This window comes from Vulpes vulpes, chromosome 10, assembly GCF_048418805.1.
Source record: "Vulpes vulpes isolate BD-2025 chromosome 10, VulVul3, whole genome shotgun sequence".
NCBI lineage: Eukaryota > Metazoa > Chordata > Mammalia > Carnivora > Canidae > Vulpes > Vulpes vulpes.
In genome coordinates this window covers 27,827,023-27,846,339 of record NC_132789.1, presented here as the reverse complement: position 1 = coordinate 27,846,339, position 19,317 = coordinate 27,827,023, and the positions used below count along the sequence as shown (strand labels likewise).

General features: G+C 53.5%; 2 protein-coding genes and 3 gene segments (V, D, J or C); all 5 read right to left on the bottom strand.

The window, feature by feature from the left end:
- Positions 1-19,317, bottom strand: part of LOC112907490 (immunoglobulin lambda-1 light chain-like) — a 183,452-nt gene that overhangs the window by 39,473 nt on the left and 124,662 nt on the right. The gene's annotated exons all lie outside the window — the stretch shown is intronic.
- Positions 2,255-4,182, bottom strand: LOC140594303 (immunoglobulin lambda constant 7-like). The segment is given in 2 exon segments: positions 2,255-2,714; positions 4,122-4,182. Coding segments are annotated over 2 exon segments (381 nt in total).
- On the bottom strand, positions 6,529-8,456 carry LOC140594302 (immunoglobulin lambda constant 7-like). The segment is given in 2 exon segments: positions 6,529-6,988; positions 8,396-8,456. Coding segments are annotated over 2 exon segments (381 nt in total).
- LOC112907489 (immunoglobulin lambda constant 1-like) lies at positions 10,803-12,986 on the bottom strand. The segment is given in 3 exon segments: positions 10,803-11,262; positions 12,706-12,812; positions 12,916-12,986. Coding segments are annotated over 3 exon segments (498 nt in total).
- The window catches only part of LOC112907540 (immunoglobulin lambda-1 light chain-like), a 548,801-nt gene continuing 544,326 nt past the window's right edge, over positions 14,843-19,317 (bottom strand). The window contains exons 3-4 of the mRNA XM_072723329.1: positions 16,684-16,721; positions 14,843-15,302 (exon numbers count right to left, since the gene is read on the bottom strand). Of these exons, the coding sequence (XP_072579430.1) occupies positions 14,983-15,302; positions 16,684-16,721 (358 nt within the window). The 3' untranslated portion in view covers positions 14,843-14,982. The remainder of the gene's footprint in view (positions 15,303-16,683; positions 16,722-19,317) is intronic.

Here is a 19,317-nt window from a genome sequence, read left to right as displayed (position 1 = left end):
TGGGCAGATGCGGGTGTGTGGTGAGGAGGTTGCCCCTGGAGACCAGGAATTTCATTTCCGTGGAGGGTTCAGATTCCATCCATCCTCAGTCCTGGGGAGGGGTTGCGGAGGATGTCTGGGTATGTCATCGAAATTCCCAGCTAGGTCCATCGTTAGGGAGGAGCTGTGTGTCTCCTCAGTGTGTGTCAGTATGTCATTGTGGAAGGGGTGAGCAGGCCTGTTTCACACAGGGATATGATGGAGCTGGGACCCCTTTGCAGACTTGGGACTGGTGGGGAGTGTCCTGAGTGCCACCACATCTACAGCACAGGAGTCTGACGGAGTTTGGGGTCAGGAATGGGAACTGGATGGGAGGAGAATCCTGTTTCTCCCAAGCAGATAGATCTCTCCACAGGGCCTAAGCTCCAGCACCCTTCCTTTGGCAGGATCTTGTGGAAGGTATAGTAGATGGTGAGTGTTTAGTCTCCATACTGAGTTGGAGGAGGGCAGGTGTCACCTGGAGGAGTGTAGGAATGTGGGCTGCTTGTCAGCCGGATAGACCTGCCAGGCCCCAGGTGCGTGGAGGGGCAGTCCCTGCTTCCAGAAATTTTGCCCTGAGCCCAAGTGTGAGAGTCTGACAGACACTTTAACCACCTCAGAATCCCACATCCCTCATGTACAGGAAGCATCATTTGCACACGGTGGCCCCACCAGGCAGGACACATACTGTACTCTTACAAGTGACCTTCATGTTGTGAGGATGTTAATGACACCCAGGTCTCTGCCTGCATCATGGCCTGGGGATGTCACCTAATGAGCTCACACAAGGTACATACAGGCCTGGTATCCTTTCTGTGACACAGTGGCCCGCCAGTCAGTAGTCCTGCTGTCCTCCCTGATCTGTCTGCTACTTCCTGTCCAGACTCACTCCCAGGAGCTCATCATGTCTCCTGGACCAGAATCACTCCCAGGAGCTCATCACTCCATCCTGGACCAGAATCTCCCTGGCCTCCTTATTTGTTACTGGATGGCTCTATGGGGGCTGCAGTGACTGGGTTTTCTTTGCTCATGTCCCACGCTGGGACTCTGTGTAGACCCATCCTCCAGGTCTTCCTGAACCTTCCTGAGGGATGCCTACCTTAGCAGTGTTTGGAAATGGACCAGTGTGCTTGTGATCATCATGTGTGTGCATATTGTTTGTATTCATTTGTACCTGTGTGCGTATGGTATGTATGTGTCTTACAGCTCAGATCTCACACGAGGTTCCTAGGTAGATGAGTCAGTTGAGAGACTTGTCAGCAGCTCATTCCCTGAATCTGATCCTGGATTTCTAACACAGAGGCCCAGGCAGGTCAAGCCAGCACAGGGGGTGGATCGTGGGTTGGCCTAATCTGAGGGGTCCTAGAAAGCATAGGTGGTATCTATCTCCCAGGGAACATCAATACTAGTGGGAAGCAAGAGACACTGGGAGGAGGTGCCACCAGTGGGAATGTGAGTGTGAGTTACCAGGGTCCAGGCAGAGGGTCTTGTAGTGAGTGTGACAGGGAAAGCCTGTGGGAGGGGCCACAAACAGTGTCCCTAGGGAATCTGGCAAGGAGGGTCCCCTAAGGAAGGGAGGATGTTCTAGGCTGTGAAGATGGGGAAGGTCCACATGGAGTAGGAATCTAGGGAAAAATGTTACTGAGAGGGGACCTTAATAGACATCTTAAGAGGAGGGCTACTTCCAGCTGTTGAAAGCCCAGGTCCAGGGAGGAGATCAGCACATATTCCAGAAGCTATGGGGACCTAAGGTCAATGAAGGCAGCTATGACTGGCCGGGCACATGGTCCACACAAAGAAAAGGATGCACCGACCTATTGTGGAGGAGAGTCTTTAATCTTGTTTTGCTATTGGTATATACTGTTCGGGAAAATTCTCCTGCAATTCTTGGCCAATTAGGGATCCCTGGGTGGCGCAGCGGTTTGGCGCCTGCCTTTGGCCCAGGGCGCGATCCTGGAGACCTGGGATCGAATCCCACGTCGGGCTCCGGTGCATGGAGCCTGCTTCTCCCTCTGCCTGTGTCTCTGCCTCTCTCTCTCTCTGTATGACTATCATAAATAAATTTAAAAAAATAAAAAAAAATAAAGAAACAAAATTCTTGGCCAATTAATCCCCCACAAACACATGAGAAGGCCTTCGGCTGGCGCCTTTGTACACAGTCAAAGGAATGATGTTCACCCTTAAAGATAGTTGAGATCAGACACAAAGGGTTAAGCCCAATGAGCAGAGAGCGCGATTTCTGATTGAACAAAGAACACTTTATTGAGTGCTGCCTGGGTGCGGGGAGAAGGGCGGGATGACCCAGATGGGAGGCAAGATCCTCCTGGAGGTCCTGAGGCTCCGGGCCCCCTTCGGTGGGCGGGGGGCATCGGGAGCCTAAGAGCACTCTGCGGGGGCCACCTTCTTCTCCACGGTGCTCCCCTCGTGCGTGACCAGGCAGCTGAAGCTGCTGTGAGATTTCCACTTGTCAGGCGTCAGGCTCAGGTAGCTGCTGGCCGCGTACTTGCTGTTGCTCTGCTTGGAGGGCTTGGTGGTCTCCACGCCCTGGGTGATGGGGCTGCCGTCTGCCTTCCAGGCCACCGTCACGCCGCTGGGGTAGAAGTCGCTGATGAGGCACACCAGGGTGGCCTTGTTGGCGCCGAGCTCCTCAGAGGAGGGCGGGAAGAGTGTGACCGAGGGGGAGGCCTTGGGCTGACCTGTGGGGACGGAAGGCCAGCGGGTCAAGGCAGATGTTTGTTGTGTCAGCACCTACCTGATTCCTGGTGTGGGGCTACAGCTGTGTCCTGTCCATGTCTTGGGCTTCAGGCGGCCCTTGCTCCTAGAGGTCAGGTGAGCCATGGGCAGGCTCACCCACCTTCTGCTGGAGAGAATCTGAGTGCCAGATTCTCTAGTTTCTGGGCCTCTGCATGGCCTCAGGGTCTCTCCACATCATATATCCTTCTAATCTACTCAGTCTACCCCCAGGACTAGATGTCAATGACCCCGAGACCCTGCTTTCTTTCTCACTCTTTGTGTGCTTGGACACAGGTCTCAGGTGACATCGCCCAGGTCACTTACCCAGGATTTCCTAGAGCTGGCATCTCTGGGTTTCAGGGCTCTGTTACCCATGTGAAGAGTCTGTTTCCTGCCTCCAGGCCACCTCATACCTCCACAGCAGCCTTGCCCACCTCCCTAGATACCCGCCTTCTAGGGTTGCTGAATGGGATGGGCTGTGAACTCTGGTTCTTGAATGCAGGGAGTCCAGTAGGGGAAGTTTCTCGTGTCAAGTGAATTTCCAGTTCTGAGGATGGGGCTGTGTCTGTTCTGAGGGTCTCCCGGTTTTCTGTGAAAACCTGGGGGTCTATCTCTCCTAGGATTTCCGGGTACCTAGCAGTACTATCTCTGTCACCTGTCCCTATCAGGGGCCTCGGGTCCAATATCTTCTCAGGGGCTCTCCAGATGTAGTGGGCTTTGAGGGGATGGACCTCTGCTGCCAGAGTTTCCTAGACCGGTCCTATTCTTGGTGTCTAAGTATCCCTACATGGTGGCTGGTCCCATCACCTTGGGCTCCATTCTCTCAAGTCCTTGCTTTATCCTTTACCCCTTGTCCTGCTTCCCCCTCCTTGTCTCCGAGTCCCCATATCAAGGCTCTCCTCATTGTGCCCATGCAGCCCTCTGCCCGGGACCCCCCTCCGCCAGAGACAGAGGCCAGCACCTGAGCAGCCCCCACAATCCTTCCATCACCTTATAGCCCTGCTGGCAGTCTGAGCATCCCTCTTCCTTATCCATCTCCCCTCATTTCCCCTCACATTCATGATTCTAATAGACCCTGACTGGGGAACCGACCACCCCCTAGTCCAGAGAAGAAGGTCCTGTGGGTAGAGGGCTGGACACACAGTGAGACCTGAGTGTACGTCAGGAAGGATTTTGGGGCTGGTCCCCTGCAGCTCCAGTACAACATCTGACAAGGTGGGAGCAGTGGAGGCACGAGGGGCAGACGAAGCGGACGAAAGGCATAGACCCCACAGACCTTTAGCCTCAGCCTTCATCAAGTTGGAAAGGAGAGAAGCATCACCTGAAATTGCAGAGTGGGTGCCAAGGAGGCGAGAAAGGGGTAGACTCACCGAGGACGGTCAGGTGGGTGCCTCCGCCGAACACAGCACACTGTGACACAGCCTCGAACATAAACCCTCTGTCAGCCCCTCCACCCCTGACCCAGGCCCACCTGCAGCTGCTCGGGAGGCCCAAAGGGCAGCCTCCTTGTCACGGGTGCTGGTTGGGCAGATGCGGGTGTGTGGTGAGGAGGTTGCCCCTGGAGACCAGGAATTTCATTTCCGTGGAGGGTTCAGATTCCATCCATCCTCAGTCCTGGGGAGGGGTTGCGGAGGATGTCTGGGTATGTCATCGAAATTCCCAGCTAGGTCCATCGTTAGGGAGGAGCTGTGTGTCTCCTCAGTGTGTGTCAGTATGTCATTGTGGAAGGGGTGAGCAGGCCTGTTTCACACAGGGATATGATGGAGCTGGGACCCCTTTGCAGACTTGGGACTGGTGGGGAGTGTCCTGAGTGCCACCACATCTACAGCACAGGAGTCTGACGGAGTTTGGGGTCAGGAATGGGAACTGGATGGGAGGAGAATCCTGTTTCTCCCAAGCAGATAGATCTCTCCACAGGGCCTAAGCTCCAGCACCCTTCCTTTGGCAGGATCTTGTGGAAGGTATAGTAGATGGTGAGTGTTTAGTCTCCATACTGAGTTGGAGGAGGGCAGGTGTCACCTGGAGGAGTGTAGGAATGTGGGCTGCTTGTCAGCCGGATAGACCTGCCAGGCCCCAGGTGCGTGGAGGGGCAGTCCCTGCTTCCAGAAATTTTGCCCTGAGCCCAAGTGTGAGAGTCTGACAGACACTTTAACCACCTCAGAATCCCACATCCCTCATGTACAGGAAGCATCATTTGCACACGGTGGCCCCACCAGGCAGGACACATACTGTACTCTTACAAGTGACCTTCATGTTGTGAGGATGTTAATGACACCCAGGTCTCTGCCTGCATCATGGCCTGGGGATGTCACCTAATGAGCTCACACAAGGTACATACAGGCCTGGTATCCTTTCTGTGACACAGTGGCCCGCCAGTCAGTAGTCCTGCTGTCCTCCCTGATCTGTCTGCTACTTCCTGTCCAGACTCACTCCCAGGAGCTCATCATGTCTCCTGGACCAGAATCACTCCCAGGAGCTCATCACTCCATCCTGGACCAGAATCTCCCTGGCCTCCTTATTTGTTACTGGATGGCTCTATGGGGGCTGCAGTGACTGGGTTTTCTTTGCTCATGTCCCACGCTGGGACTCTGTGTAGACCCATCCTCCAGGTCTTCCTGAACCTTCCTGAGGGATGCCTACCTTAGCAGTGTTTGGAAATGGACCAGTGTGCTTGTGATCATCATGTGTGTGCATATTGTTTGTATTCATTTGTACCTGTGTGCGTATGGTATGTATGTGTCTTACAGCTCAGATCTCACACGAGGTTCCTAGGTAGATGAGTCAGTTGAGAGACTTGTCAGCAGCTCATTCCCTGAATCTGATCCTGGATTTCTAACACAGAGGCCCAGGCAGGTCAAGCCAGCACAGGGGGTGGATCGTGGGTTGGCCTAATCTGAGGGGTCCTAGAAAGCATAGGTGGTATCTATCTCCCAGGGAACATCAATACTAGTGGGAAGCAAGAGACACTGGGAGGAGGTGCCACCAGTGGGAATGTGAGTGTGAGTTACCAGGGTCCAGGCAGAGGGTCTTGTAGTGAGTGTGACAGGGAAAGCCTGTGGGAGGGGCCACAAACAGTGTCCCTAGGGAATCTGGCAAGGAGGGTCCCCTAAGGAAGGGAGGATGTTCTAGGCTGTGAAGATGGGGAAGGTCCACATGGAGTAGGAATCTAGGGAAAAATGTTACTGAGAGGGGACCTTAATAGACATCTTAAGAGGAGGGCTACTTCCAGCTGTTGAAAGCCCAGGTCCAGGGAGGAGATCAGCACATATTCCAGAAGCTATGGGGACCTAAGGTCAATGAAGGCAGCTATGACTGGCCGGGCACATGGTCCACACAAAGAAAAGGATGCACCGACCTATTGTGGAGGAGAGTCTTTAATCTTGTTTTGCTATTGGTATATACTGTTCGGGAAAATTCTCCTGCAATTCTTGGCCAATTAGGGATCCCTGGGTGGCGCAGCGGTTTGGCGCCTGCCTTTGGCCCAGGGCGCGATCCTGGAGACCTGGGATCGAATCCCACGTCGGGCTCCGGTGCATGGAGCCTGCTTCTCCCTCTGCCTGTGTCTCTGCCTCTCTCTCTCTCTGTATGACTATCATAAATAAATTTAAAAAAATAAAAAAAAATAAAGAAACAAAATTCTTGGCCAATTAATCCCCCACAAACACATGAGAAGGCCTTCGGCTGGCGCCTTTGTACACAGTCAAAGGAATGATGTTCACCCTTAAAGATAGTTGAGATCAGACACAAAGGGTTAAGCCCAATGAGCAGAGAGCGCGATTTCTGATTGAACAAAGAACACTTTATTGAGTGCTGCCTGGGTGCGGGGAGAAGGGCGGGATGACCCAGATGGGAGGCAAGATCCTCCTGGAGGTCCTGAGGCTCCGGGCCCCCTTCGGTGGGTGGGGGGCATCGGGAGCCTAAGAGCACTCTGCGGGGGCCACCTTCTTCTCCACGGTGCTCCCCTCGTGCGTGACCAGGCAGCTGAAGCTGCTGTGAGATTTCCACTTGTCAGGCGTCAGGCTCAGGTAGCTGCTGGCCGCGTACTTGCTGTTGCTCTGCTTGGAGGGCTTGGTGGTCTCCACGCCCTGGGTGATGGGGCTGCCGTCTGCCTTCCAGGCCACCGTCACGCCGCTGGGGTAGAAGTCGCTGATGAGGCACACCAGGGTGGCCTTGTTGGCGCCGAGCTCCTCAGAGGAGGGCGGGAAGAGTGTGACCGAGGGGGAGGCCTTGGGCTGACCTGTGGGGACGGAAGGCCAGCGGGTCAAGGCAGATGTTTGTTGTGTCAGCACCTACCTGATTCCTGGTGTGGGGCTACAGCTGTGTCCTGTCCATGTCTTGGGCTTCAGGCGGCCCTTGCTCCTAGAGGTCAGGTGAGCCATGGGCAGGCTCACCCACCTTCTGCTGGAGAGAATCTGAGTGCCAGATTCTCTAGTTTCTGGGCCTCTGCATGGCCTCAGGGTCTCTCCACATCATATATCCTTCTAATCTACTCAGTCTACCCCCAGGACTAGATGTCAATGACCCCGAGACCCTGCTTTCTTTCTCACTCTTTGTGTGCTTGGACACAGGTCTCAGGTGACATCGCCCAGGTCACTTACCCAGGATTTCCTAGAGCTGGCATCTCTGGGTTTCAGGGCTCTGTTACCCATGTGAAGAGTCTGTTTCCTGCCTCCAGGCCACCTCATACCTCCACAGCAGCCTTGCCCACCTCCCTAGATACCCGCCTTCTAGGGTTGCTGAATGGGATGGGCTGTGAACTCTGGTTCTTGAATGCAGGGAGTCCAGTAGGGGAAGTTTCTCGTGTCAAGTGAATTTCCAGTTCTGAGGATGGGGCTGTGTCTGTTCTGAGGGTCTCCCGGTTTTCTGTGAAAACCTGGGGGTCTATCTCTCCTAGGATTTCCGGGTACCTAGCAGTACTATCTCTGTCACCTGTCCCTATCAGGGGCCTCGGGTCCAATATCTTCTCAGGGGCTCTCCAGATGTAGTGGGCTTTGAGGGGATGGACCTCTGCTGCCAGAGTTTCCTAGACCGGTCCTATTCTTGGTGTCTAAGTATCCCTACATGGTGGCTGGTCCCATCACCTTGGGCTCCATTCTCTCAAGTCCTTGCTTTATCCTTTACCCCTTGTCCTGCTTCCCCCTCCTTGTCTCCGAGTCCCCATATCAAGGCTCTCCTCATTGTGCCCATGCAGCCCTCTGCCCGGGACCCCCCTCCGCCAGAGACAGAGGCCAGCACCTGAGCAGCCCCCACAATCCTTCCATCACCTTATAGCCCTGCTGGCAGTCTGAGCATCCCTCTTCCTTATCCATCTCCCCTCATTTCCCCTCACATTCATGATTCTAATAGACCCTGACTGGGGAACCGACCACCCCCTAGTCCAGAGAAGAAGGTCCTGTGGGTAGAGGGCTGGACACACAGTGAGACCTGAGTGTACGTCAGGAAGGATTTTGGGGCTGGTCCCCTGCAGCTCCAGTACAACATCTGACAAGGTGGGAGCAGTGGAGGCACGAGGGGCAGACGAAGCGGACGAAAGGCATAGACCCCACAGACCTTTAGCCTCAGCCTTCATCAAGTTGGAAAGGAGAGAAGCATCACCTGAAATTGCAGAGTGGGTGCCAAGGAGGCGAGAAAGGGGTAGACTCACCGAGGACGGTCAGGTGGGTGCCTCCGCCGAACACAGCACACTGTGACACAGCCTCGAACATAAACCCTCTGTCAGCCCCTCCACCCCTGACCCAGGCCCACCTGCAGCTGCTCGGGAGGCCCAAAGGGCAGCCTCCTTGTCACGGGTGCTGGTTGGGCAGATGCGGGTGTGTGGTGAGGAGGTTGCCCCTGGAGACCAGGAATTTCATTTCCGTGGAGGGTTCAGATTCCATCCATCCTCAGTCCTGGGGAGGGGTTGCGGAGGATGTCTGGGTATGTCATCGAAATTCCCAGCTAGGTCCATCGTTAGGGAGGAGCTGTGTGTCTCCTCAGTGTGTGTCAGTATGTCATTGTGGAAGGGGTGAGCAGGCCTGTTTCACACAGGGATATGATGGAGCTGGGACCCCTTTGCAGACTTGGGACTGGTGGGGAGTGTCCTGAGTGCCACCACATCTACAGCACAGGAGTCTGACGGAGTTTGGGGTCAGGAATGGGAACTGGATGGGAGGAGAATCCTGTTTCTCCCAAGCAGATAGATCTCTCCACAGGGCCTAAGCTCCAGCACCCTTCCTTTGGCAGGATCTTGTGGAAGGTATAGTAGATGGTGAGTGTTTAGTCTCCATACTGAGTTGGAGGAGGGCAGGTGTCACCTGGAGGAGTGTAGGAATGTGGGCTGCTTGTCAGCCGGATAGACCTGCCAGGCCCCAGGTGCGTGGAGGGGCAGTCCCTGCTTCCAGAAATTTTGCCCTGAGCCCAAGTGTGAGAGTCTGACAGACACTTTAACCACCTCAGAATCCCACATCCCTCATGTACAGGAAGCATCATTTGCACACGGTGGCCCCACCAGGCAGGACACATACTGTACTCTTACAAGTGACCTTCATGTTGTGAGGATGTTAATGACACCCAGGTCTCTGCCTGCATCATGGCCTGGGGATGTCACCTAATGAGCTCACACAAGGTACATACAGGCCTGGTATCCTTTCTGTGACACAGTGGCCCGCCAGTCAGTAGTCCTGCTGTCCTCCCTGATCTGTCTGCTACTTCCTGTCCAGACTCACTCCCAGGAGCTCATCATGTCTCCTGGACCAGAATCACTCCCAGGAGCTCATCACTCCATCCTGGACCAGAATCTCCCTGGCCTCCTTATTTGTTACTGGATGGCTCTATGGGGGCTGCAGTGACTGGGTTTTCTTTGCTCATGTCCCACGCTGGGACTCTGTGTAGACCCATCCTCCAGGTCTTCCTGAACCTTCCTGAGGGATGCCTACCTTAGCAGTGTTTGGAAATGGACCAGTGTGCTTGTGATCATCATGTGTGTGCATATTGTTTGTATTCATTTGTACCTGTGTGCGTATGGTATGTATGTGTCTTACAGCTCAGATCTCACACGAGGTTCCTAGGTAGATGAGTCAGTTGAGAGACTTGTCAGCAGCTCATTCCCTGAATCTGATCCTGGATTTCTAACACAGAGGCCCAGGCAGGTCAAGCCAGCACAGGGGGTGGATCGTGGGTTGGCCTAATCTGAGGGGTCCTAGAAAGCATAGGTGGTATCTATCTCCCAGGGAACATCAATACTAGTGGGAAGCAAGAGACACTGGGAGGAGGTGCCACCAGTGGGAATGTGAGTGTGAGTTACCAGGGTCCAGGCAGAGGGTCTTGTAGTGAGTGTGACAGGGAAAGCCTGTGGGAGGGGCCACAAACAGTGTCCCTAGGGAATCTGGCAAGGAGGGTCCCCTAAGGAAGGGAGGATGTTCTAGGCTGTGAAGATGGGGAAGGTCCACATGGAGTAGGAATCTAGGGAAAAATGTTACTGAGAGGGGACCTTAATAGACATCTTAAGAGGAGGGCTACTTCCAGCTGTTGAAAGCCCAGGTCCAGGGAGGAGATCAGCACATATTCCAGAAGCTATGGGGACCTAAGGTCAATGAAGGCAGCTATGACTGGCCGGGCACATGGTCCACACAAAGAAAAGGATGCACCGACCTATTGTGGAGGAGAGTCTTTAATCTTGTTTTGCTATTGGTATATACTGTTCGGGAAAATTCTCCTGCAATTCTTGGCCAATTAGGGATCCCTGGGTGGCGCAGCGGTTTGGCGCCTGCCTTTGGCCCAGGGCGCGATCCTGGAGACCTGGGATCGAATCCCACGTCGGGCTCCGGTGCATGGAGCCTGCTTCTCCCTCTGCCTGTGTCTCTGCCTCTCTCTCTCTCTGTATGACTATCATAAATAAATTTAAAAAAATAAAAAAAAATAAAGAAACAAAATTCTTGGCCAATTAATCCCCCACAAACACATGAGAAGGCCTTCGGCTGGCGCCTTTGTACACAGTCAAAGGAATGATGTTCACCCTTAAAGATAGTTGAGATCAGACACAAAGGGTTAAGCCCAATGAGCAGAGAGCGCGATTTCTGATTGAACAAAGAACACTTTATTGAGTGCTGCCTGGGTGCGGGGAGAAGGGCGGGATGACCCAGATGGGAGGCAAGATCCTCCTGGAGGTCCTGAGGCTCCGGGCCCCCTTCGGTGGGTGGGGGGCATCGGGAGCCTAAGAGCACTCTGCGGGGGCCACCTTCTTCTCCACGGTGCTCCCCTCGTGCGTGACCAGGCAGCTGAAGCTGCTGTGAGATTTCCACTTGTCAGGCGTCAGGCTCAGGTAGCTGCTGGCCGCGTACTTGCTGTTGCTCTGCTTGGAGGGCTTGGTGGTCTCCACGCCCTGGGTGATGGGGCTGCCGTCTGCCTTCCAGGCCACCGTCACGCCGCTGGGGTAGAAGTCGCTGATGAGGCACACCAGGGTGGCCTTGTTGGCGCCGAGCTCCTCAGAGGAGGGCGGGAAGAGTGTGACCGAGGGGGAGGCCTTGGGCTGACCTGTGGGGACGGAAGGCCAGCGGGTCAAGGCAGATGTTTGTTGTGTCAGCACCTACCTGATTCCTGGTGTGGGGCTACAGCTGTGTCATGTCCAGTGTCTCGGCCTCCAGTAGACCTCGTTGCCCCGAGGTCAGAGCAGCCATGGTTTGTTGCCTCACTTCTGTAGGGTGAGATTCTGAGTGCCAGATTCTCTTGCTTCGTCTCCAGTCCATGCATCTGGGTTTGGGGTCACATTTGTTTCTAATCCACCAGGTCCACTCCCCATTCTCGCGGATGACTGAGGTCCCTGTAAACTTTTTCCCTTTGAGTCTGTGTGTCCCTGGTATTTGTTCTCAATGTGACATCCCCCATGTGATTTATTTGTGATACCTTAGCGCTGGCATCTTTTGGTTACAGTGCTCTGTCACATGTAAATAGTAGGTCGCCTCTTTCCAGACTGACTGACAACTTCACAGTAACCTTGCCCACCTCCCTAAAGATACCTCCCGTGACTAGGTATGCTGAGGGCGTAAGGGCTGTTGTTCCCTGTTCCTGGATTCAATGGAGTCCAGCCGATGGAGGGACTTTGTGCTGGGTGAATTTTCAATCTGTGACTGGGGCTGTTTCTCATCTAGGGCTCTCCCTGGTCTGTGCAATTCTACTGGGAGGTCTCTCTGTCTTGTAATTTCTGAGTGCCTGGCAAGATTGTCCCTGTAAGTTGACCCTATCGTGGATCCGGGAGTTAAATATCTGCTCAAGGGGCTTTCCAGCTGAGGTGGGCTGTGAAAGGATGGACCTCTACTGCCCGAGGGTCTTGAGGCCCCCTTGTGTGTGTGAGGGTCCATTCTTAGTGTCTTTCTGTTCTGTCCCTAGGCAGTGGATGGTCTCAGCAACCTGGGATCCCTTCTCTGAAGTACTCACTTGATCCTTGGCTCCTTGTCCTGCTTCACCCTCCTGGTCTCCACGTCCACAGACAAATGCTCTCCTCACTCTGCTTAATGCAACTGTCTGCCTGGGACCACACCTCCTCCAGAGACAGAGGCCAGAGGCCAGTCCCTGAGAAGCCCCCACAATCCTTCCATCACCCTATGGTTCTGCTTACAGACTGAGAATCTCCCTTCCTATCATTCAGCAGTCATTTCTTTTCACGTTCTTGAAGTAAGAGACCCAGAGTGGGGAGTCAAATATCCCTGAGTCCAGATTACAGGTTTCCCTCATTCAGAGAGGTTCGATCCTTAGGGAGGCCTAATGTAGCTCAGGAAGTGTTCCAGGGGCTGCTCCCCTGAGTCTTCAAAGGGACCTCTGACAAGGTTGAACCAGGGGAGGCACAAGGGGCAGACAAAGGGGACCAAATGCACAGACCCACAGAGCTTCAGCGTCAGCCCTCTTCAGGATTCAAAGGAGCAAAGCATCACCAGAAATTGTAGAGTGGATGCCAAGGAGGAGAGAAAGGGGTAGACTCACCGAGGACGGTCAGGTGGGTGCCTCCGCCGAACACAACACACTGTGACACAGCCTCAAACACAAACCCTCTGTCAGTCCCTCCACCCTTGACCCAGGCCCACCTGCAGCTGCTCGGGAGGCCCAAAGGGCAGCCTCCTTGTCAAGGGTGCTGATTGGGTAGAAGGGGGGGTGATTGAGGGGACAGCCCCTGGGGAGCAGGAATTTCATTACCATGGAGATTTCATGTACCATCCATCCTGTAGTCCTAGGGAGGCGTTGTAGAAGATATCTGGGTATGACATCAATATTCCCAGCTAAGTCCATCATTAAGGAGGAGCTGTGTGTCTCCTCAGTGTGTGTCGGGATGTCTTTGCGGAAGCTGTGAGCAGGCCTGTTTCACACAGGGATATGATGGAGCTGGGACCCCTTTGCAGACTTGGGACTGGTGTGTAGTGTCCTTGTTGCCACCATATTTCAGCACAGAAGGCTATGTGGTCTGGTGTAGAGAATGAAAAGTGGATAGAAAGAGAATCATGTTTCCTTCAGCCCTTTGATTTCACTCTAGGGACCTGAGCTCCAGAATCCCTGTCTTGCCTACTTGTGTGGAAAGTATAGTGGATGGTGAGTGTTTTTACTCATCCTGAGCCCAGCAAACCAGGTGTCACCTCATAGGGTCATGTAGGCTGAATGTCAGCTGGATGGATGGTCCTGAGGAGCTTCATGTGGGTGGAGGGGAGTGATTGCTTCCAGGACATTCACGCAGAGCTCAAGTGTGGCATTCTGAGGGTCCTTTGAAGTGACTGAGATTCACCCATGTTCCCCAAACTGGAAACATCACTAGGGTGGCCCCACCACGCGGGACTCTTCATCAACTCTTACACTGGATCTTCAGATTGTGAACACGCTGGACACTCAGGGCCTCAGCCCAGGTCCTGGTTTAGGGACCTCACCTGGACAGCTCACACACAGGGGACACACGGGCTTGACATCCTTTTTCTGTGACACTATGGCATGCCCTGTCAGTACTCCTGCTGTTCTCCCTGATCTACCTGCTACTTCCTGTCCAGATCCATTCTCAGGAGTTCATCACATCTCCTGTCTTACTCCATCCTGGACCGGATTCTCCCTGGCCTCCTATTGTCACTGGCTGGCTCTATGGGGACTGCAGTGGCTGGGTTTTCTTTGCTCCAGTCCCACCTTGGGACTCTGTGTGGATCCATCCTCCGGGTCTTCCTGATTCTTCTTGAGAAATGCCCACTATGGCCAGTGTTTGGAATTCTACTGGTGCCTTTATGATTGTCCTGTGTGTGCATGTCTGTTTGTATTTTTCTGTACCTGTGTGTGAGTTGGTGTTATGGCTCAGACCCCACATTAGGTTCTAAGTAGATGATTCAGTTGAGAGACATGTCAGCAGCCCTATCTCAGAATCTGACCTTTGTTGTATGAGGTAGATGCTCTGGGTATGTCACCCCAGCAGCAGGTGTGGACTTATGGCTTTGCTTGGTCTTTGTGGGTTCTCAGGGCACATAGCTGGTGTCTGTCTCACAGAGAACAGGAATAGTAGTGGAATATAAGAGACCCTGGAATGAAGTTTCACCAGTGGGATTGAGATTGTGGGAGACCAGTGTCAAGGCATAGGATCTTGTAGTGAGTGTGATAGGAAACTTCTGTGGGAAGGGGCACAGTGTCCCTATGGGGTGAGGGTAGGGGGTACTCTAAGGATGGGGTGGATGTGTTCATGTTTGATTAGGAGGAAGGACAGCAGGGGTAGGAAACCAGGGAGAGCATGTCACTGAGAGGCAATCTAAAGAAAAGAGGGTGGACATTGAAGGAGTGGGACTAGTATTAGCTGTTGGGATCCCTGATCCAGGGGGAAGCTCATAACTTAACCAAGAAATCATGGGGCTCTAGGGTCAGTGAGGGAAGCTATGAAATGAATAGAAACTGTAGAGCCTTTGTGGAAGATTGTCTTCTATCTCGGATTTCCTTATGGTATTTCCTATTCTGAAATATTCTCTGCTGGTTCTGATGAGAATAAAACCAGCATCCCATGAAGACCCCTCTAGAGTCCTTACTTCAAAGTCAGGAATGATGTTGATTCTTAAAAATGGTTGAGTTGAGGTCACAAAGTGATAAACCCAAAGAAAAGAGAGCACAATTTCTGATTGAATAAAGAACATTTTATTGAGTGCTGCCTGGGTGCGGGGAGAAGGGCGGGATGACCCAGATGGGAGGCAAGATCCTCCTGGAGGTCCTGAGGCTCCGGGCCCCCTTCGGTGGGCGGGGGGCATCGGGAGCCTAAGAGCACTCTGCGGGGGCCACCTTCTTCTCCACGGTGCTCCCCTCATGCGTGACCAGGCAGCTGAAGCTGCTGTGAGATTTCCACTTGTCAGGCGTCAGGCTCAGGTAGCTGCTGGCCGCGTACTTGCTGTTGCTCTGCTTGGAGGGCTTGGTGGTCTCCACGCCCTGGGTGATGGGGCTGCCGTCTGCCTTCCAGGCCACCGTCACGCCGCTGGGGTAGAAGTCGCTGATGAGGCACACCAGGGTGGCCTTGTTGGCGCCGAGCTCCTCAGAGGAGGGCGGGAAGAGTGTGACCGAGGGGGAGGCCTTGGGCTGACCTGTGGGGATGGAAGGCCAGCGGGTCAAGGAAGATGTTTATTCCATCAGTTTTTACCTCAGTCTTGATGTGGGGGTACAGCTGTGTCTTTTCCATGGCTTGGGCCTCAAGTGGCCCTTGCTCCTAGAGGTCATGGGTAGGGTCACTCACTTTCTTTTGGGGGAGAATCTTAGTGCCAGATTCTCTAGTTTCTGGGCTTCTCCATGGCCTGAGGCTCTCCAGGTCACATATCCTTCTAACTCTCCCAGTCTTCCCCTGAGACCTGCAGTCCATGGCCCCGAGAACCTGGACATGGCCTCAATGTGACATGCCACTTACTTGGGATATTCTTGGGCTGGTCAAACCTGGCTACAGGGCTCTGTTACACATGTGAGAAGTAGATTTATGCCCCTAGGCCACCTCACACCTTCACAGCGGCTCTCCTACCAACCTATAGATAACCCTCTAGGGATGCTGAAGGGATAGGGGCTGTGAGTTCCTCTTCCTGGGTATCATGGAGTCCAGCAGATGGAGGTTCTTTGTGCTGGATGAATTTTCAATCTGGGCCTGGCTCTGCATCTGATCTGGGCAGTCTTGCTGTTCTGTGCAGTTCTACGGGGAAGTCCGTCTATGCTATAATTTCTGAGTGTCTGGCAAGCACTATCCCGGCAACCTGACACTACCACGGATCCAGGAGCTAAATATCTGCTCAGGGGGCTTTCCAGCTGAGATGGGCTGTGAAAGGATGGATCTCTGCTGGCTGAGTGCCCTGAGGCCCACTCGGGTGGGTGAGCATCTATCTAGGTTTCTAGTGTCTTGTGGAGGTGGATGGCCCCAGCACCCTCGGCTCCCTTCTCCTCTGAAGTCCTCACATCATCTTTGACCCCTTGTCCTTCTTCCCCCTCCTTGTCTCCAAGTCCCCATGCCAAGGCTCTCCTCACTGGGCTTCACACAGCCTTCTGCCTGAGAGCTTCACCAGAGATAGAGACCAGAGCCTGAGAAGCCCCCACAATCCTTCCCTCATCCTATAGCCCTGTAGGTAGCCCAGGCCTCACTCTCTCTCATCCTTTGTTCCTCATTCTCTTCAACTTTTGGGGCCCAGACACCCTGAGTGTGGAGAGGACCATCCCCAACTCCAGAGGAGAAGTTTCCCTAGTGGAGAGAGAGCTCGACACTCAGGGAGGACTGAGTGTAGATCAGGATGGGTTCTGGGTTTGGTCCCCCAAAGGTCCAAAGAGATATCTGAAAGGTGGAACCAGTGGAAGCATGAGAAGCAGACAAAGGGGACCAAAGGCACAGACCCAGAGACATTCAGCCTCATCCCGCATCAGGATTGAAAGGAGACAAACATTGCCAGAAATTGTAGTGTGGAGGCGAAAGAGGAGAGAAAGGAGGAGACTCACCGAGGACGGTCAGGTGGGTGCCTCCGCCGAACACACCACACTGTGACACAGCCTCGAACATAAACCCTCTGTCAGCCCCTCCACCCCTGACCCAGGCCCACCTGCAGCTGCTCGGGAGGCCCAAAGGGCAGCCTCCTTGTCACGGGTGCTGGTCAGGCAGATGGGTGATGTGTCAGGGGTTAGCCTCTGGAGACCAGGAATTTCAATTCCATGGAAGGTTCAGATTCCATCCATCCTCAGTCCTGGGAAGGGGTTGCAGAGGATGTCTGGGTATGTCATCGAAATTCCCAGCTAGGTCCATCGTTAGGGAGGAGCTGTGTGTCTCCTCAGTGTGTGGTGAGATGCTTATGTGAAAGGGGTGAACAGGCCTGTTTTACCCAGAGTTATTGGAACTGGGACCGCTTTGTAGACTTGGGACTGGTGGGGAGTGTCCTGGATGTCACCCCATCCTCAACATAGAAGAAGGCTTTGAGGGTTGAGGATCAGGAATGAAATATGGCTAGGAGGAATCCCATTTCTCCCAAAAAGATAGATCCCTACAGAAGGCCCTGAGCTCCCAAATCCCTGCCTTTGGATGGATCTTCTGGAAGGAAAAGTGGATGGTGAGTGTTGACTCCCCTTTCTGAGCTGTGTGAGGGCAGGTGTCACCCTGTAGGTGTGTGGGCTGAATATCAGCCTGATAGACCTGGCAGCCTGGCAGCAAGGGGGCAGTCACTACTTCTACCTCTTTTGCCAGGAGGTCAAGTGTGGGAGTCTGAGGGCCACTGGACTGACTGTTCACACAGGTCCCACAAACTGGAATCATGTCTAGCACAGGGTGTCCCAACCATGCAGGACACATAGTGTATCCCTGGAATGGATCTTCACTTAATTTCTACTACTGGACCTTCACCATATGAAGGCTCCTGACACCCAGAGCTTCTCCTGCATCCAAGCCTGATGTCGGCACCTGCTTTGCTCACACAGGAGACACACAGGCCTGGACTCCTCCTTTCTGTAACACAGTAGTACTCTGTGTTAGAGCTTTTGCTGAGCTCTCTGATCTGCCTGTTACTTCCAGGCCAGACTCACTACCAGGAGTTTGACATGTGTCTTGTCTTACTTCATCCTGGACCGGAATCTCCCTACACCTATTAGTCACTGGATGACTAAAGGGGACTTTGTTCATGTTCCACCCTGGGATTCTGTGTAGACCAATCCTGCAGCTCTTCATGTTCACCCCTGAGAGATCCCCACCATGGCAGTATTTGGAAATATAACAGTGCCTTTGTGATCATCATGTGTATGCATGTCTGTTTGTATGCATATACCTGTGTGTGTAAGTTGGTGTTATAGCTCAGGTGTCAGACTAGTCTCCTAGGTTGATGAATCAGTTGAGAGACATGTCAGCAGCACCATCTCAGATACAGACCCTTGATTTATAATGTAGGTGCCCAGGTATGTCACCCTAGCATCAGGTGTGGGCTAAGGGTTATGCTTGGCCCTTGATGGATCCTAGGGCACATAGATGGTGTTGGTCTCCAAGAGAAATGAATACTAGTGTGAAGAAAGAGACACTGGGATGAGGTTGAATCAGAGAGAGTGGTATTGTAGAGAACAGCATCCATGCAAAAGGTTTATAGTGAATGTGATAAGGAAATTCTGTGGGAGGCGGCACAGTGTCCCTCTGGAGCAAAGATAAGGTGTCCTCAGGGAAGGGGGAGGATACTTGACTGTGTGATTATGCGGAAGGGGATAAGGGTTGGATCCCAGGGAAAATATGTCACTGAGAGAGTGACTTAAGGAAAGGAGGCTGGGCATCTTTAGAGGGGGCCTGGTTTTTGTGGTTGAAAGCTCAGGTCCAGGAGAAGCTCAGAAATATTTCCAGGAGCAGTGGGGGCCCAGGTGAGTGAGGGTAGCTGTGATTGGCAGGGTAGGTGGTCCACATTAAAAGGAAACATAGAGCCTTGTGGTGGTGAGTTTTCTATCTAGGTTGTCCTTATGATAATTCTTATTATTGAATATTGTCTGCCAGTTCTGGTGAGAGTGAAACAACCAACACCTGAAGACCCTCCTCTAGAGTCCTTCCATCAAAGTCTAGAAATGAGGTTCGATGTAAAATGGTTGAGTTGAGGACACAAAATGATAAACCAAAAGAAAAGAGAGCATTATTTCTGATTGAACAAAGAACACTTTATTGAGTGTTGCCTGGGTTCAAGGGGAAAGGCTGGGATGACCCAGATGGGAGGCAAGATCCTCCTGGAGGTCCTGAGGCTCCGGGCCCCCTTCGGTGGGCGGGGGGCATCGGGAGCCTAAGAGCACTCTGCGGGGGCCACCTTCTTCTCCACGGTGCTCCCCTCGTGCGTGACCAGGCAGCTGAAGCTGCTGTGAGATTTCCACTTGTCAGGCGTCAGGCTCAGGTAGCTGCTGGCCGCGTACTTGCTGTTGCTCTGCTTGGAGGGCTTGGTGGTCTCCACGCCCTGGGTGATGGGGCTGCCGTCTGCCTTCCAGGCCACCGTCACGCCGCTGGGGTAGAAGTCGCTGATGAGGCACACCAGGGTGGCCTTGTTGGCGCCGAGCTCCTCAGAGGAGGGCGGGAAGAGAGTGACCGAGGGGGAGGCCTTGGGCTGACCTGTGGGAATGGAAGGCCAGCGG